Source organism: Agrilus planipennis, unplaced genomic scaffold (assembly GCF_000699045.2).
Source record: "Agrilus planipennis isolate EAB-ADULT unplaced genomic scaffold, Apla_2.0 scaffold18, whole genome shotgun sequence".
NCBI classification, from domain to species: domain Eukaryota; kingdom Metazoa; phylum Arthropoda; class Insecta; order Coleoptera; family Buprestidae; genus Agrilus; species Agrilus planipennis.
Window position 1 is genome coordinate 1,962,217 of NW_020438920.1, and position 2,179 is coordinate 1,964,395.

General features: G+C 36.9%; 1 protein-coding gene across 1 annotated transcript; it reads left to right on the plus strand.

Annotated features, from left to right (window-relative positions):
* The first annotated feature begins 389 nt into the window (after positions 1 to 389).
* Positions 390 to 1,587, plus strand: LOC108744092 (enhancer of split mbeta protein-like). The gene has a single exon (XM_018479686.2). The coding sequence runs from the start codon at positions 503 to 505 to the stop codon at positions 1,034 to 1,036; it is 534 nt and encodes a 177-aa protein (XP_018335188.1). The 5' UTR covers positions 390 to 502; the 3' UTR covers positions 1,037 to 1,587.
* The last annotated feature ends 592 nt before the right edge of the window (positions 1,588 to 2,179 follow it).

Consider the following 2,179-nt stretch of genomic DNA (forward strand, 5'->3'; position numbering starts at 1 on the left):
CTAATATGTATTAAAAAGTGGAAACAAAATCGCAATTTTTTCGGTCCGTCTTTTGCAATCGGATATCCTTGCGTTTTGTTTTCTTCTCCCCGCCTCAAAAAACCGTTTCAATCTCCACGTAATGGTCTAATTGTCGTCCAAAAATTCCCACAGTCGACGGTCACACGATCTAGTAAAAAGGGTGCTGCTACCCAAGCAGCTTTTACATAGCTGTGCTTTCATTGTACCATCATAAACAAAGCGCGTCCGAAGCTGCTTTCGATACGTCAGACAGAGACGGAGAAATCCCTCGCGAGCATTGGCCATAAAGCTCGAGAAGGAAGGTTGTTCCTTTGGTCCCCACTTTTGTCCCTCTCCACTTATACTTAACACTTCGTATATAACTTAAATCTATCTACGTTTGACGTTATTTTGTTTTCGTTTCTGTACGACGACGTAGTGAACGAAGCGACAGCGATAAATCAGTTAGTACGCGTAGTGTTTTGTTATTGCGACAATCGAAATGGCACCGACAGCATACATGGTGCAGAACAGTGAATATGGAGAGGAGCCGATATCTCGTACTTACCAATATCGAAAAGTTATGAAGCCGATGTTAGAAAGAAAACGGAGAGCTAGGATAAATCGTTGTTTAGACGAATTGAAGGAACTAATGGTGACCGCTCTACAGAGTGAAGGCGAAAACGTTTCGAAACTTGAAAAAGCGGACATCCTCGAGTTGACAGTGCGCCACTTACATAACCTCAAACGTCAGCATCAGTTAATTTTACCGTCTGAACAGTCGTATGCGGACAGGTTTCGTGCTGGTTTTACACATTGCGCTCAAGAAGTGTCCCAATTTTTGTCATCACCGAAAGACTGTGTTGACCCCGCGGCTGGTAGGAAGCTGCTCCAACACCTCGGCTCTTGCATGAGACAGTTGGATTGCGTTTCGCAAATGCATTACGCGCATCATGTGCAAGGTTATACACCACCGTTGTCACCTTCTTCAACGGAAGTTGCCAATCAAAATCAGAAGATGTGGAGGCCGTGGTGAAGTTTAATCAATACCGTTTAGCGTATCGCGCCACGTCGCTTCGCTTCGTGTGAACCAACCCTTGTGTTAACGTAATGGAATGAAGTTAAGTTTGCGTAATTTTAAGAAGCCAAGAATGAAAACATCGTCTTACATATGTATACCATTAGAGCGTCATAAATCAAAAACTAAAAAAGTTGAAACTGCACAAACAACTGTACCGTAAAAACATTGATGAATGTGTTAATTAGCGTATTGTATTGTACGCAAAAATCATTTTCGTTTTATCCAGTTAATAACAAAATCACCACCATTTCTTGTTTCATGATCGTTTGTACTTCGGGAAAAAAATTGCAATGTTACAGAACTGTTGTATATAAGAAATGTATTAAATTTTTTTAACTTTGTTGTTGTGATGATAGGTTACATAAGAATTTAGTTTCTTTTTAGTCACAGTATGTCTTGTTTGTAAATATAATTGTAGCTTTAATACTGTGATAATATTTGATGATGATAAGTTATATATAATCTTTGTACCTGACATTAGGTTTGTAATGCTAAAATTATTTTTTTGTGTAACTTCTCCGTTAAATCAATTTAATTAAAAAGTTAAATGAATTTATTTGTGTTTATTTGAAGTATAACAACAATAAATAAACAACTTCCGTGATCACCTACGATTAGTTTTAATTAAAAACGTATCTTATCAACTTAATTTTTGTAAACAGGACGTTTACTTATGATTTTAACAAAAAAAGAGTACTATTTACTATTCCGTTTGTGTGGATATGTCCCTGTAGTACGTGTGTACTACGTACGTCACGTGTACACTAATAATTCGTTTTTGAATTATGAATGAAACTGTTTTTCTTTAATGAATTTGCGATTGGTATGCATGCTGGCACCTATGTTTTAGTGGCGGAATTAAACTGATTCTTTGGTTGTCAAAGCTAGGTCGTATGTAGTGAACTGTATTGTGAGATAACATCGAAACTTAAAGAACAGTCCAAGAGAGGGCTCACATTGTACCATTCGAGTTTAATATTTCAAATTTACAAATATCTTCATAGAATATCAGTTTGTATTAGTATAAAATTTCATTTTAAAGCAAATCCCTTCTATCGAGAAGGAATCATTGACGATCTGACTAGATTCGACTCAAAA

What these genes read in the sequence shown, in the direction of transcription:
- LOC108744092 (XM_018479686.2), top strand. Translation starts at nt 503, where the DNA reads ATGGCACCGACAGCATACATGGTGCAGAACAGTGAATATGGAGAGGAG.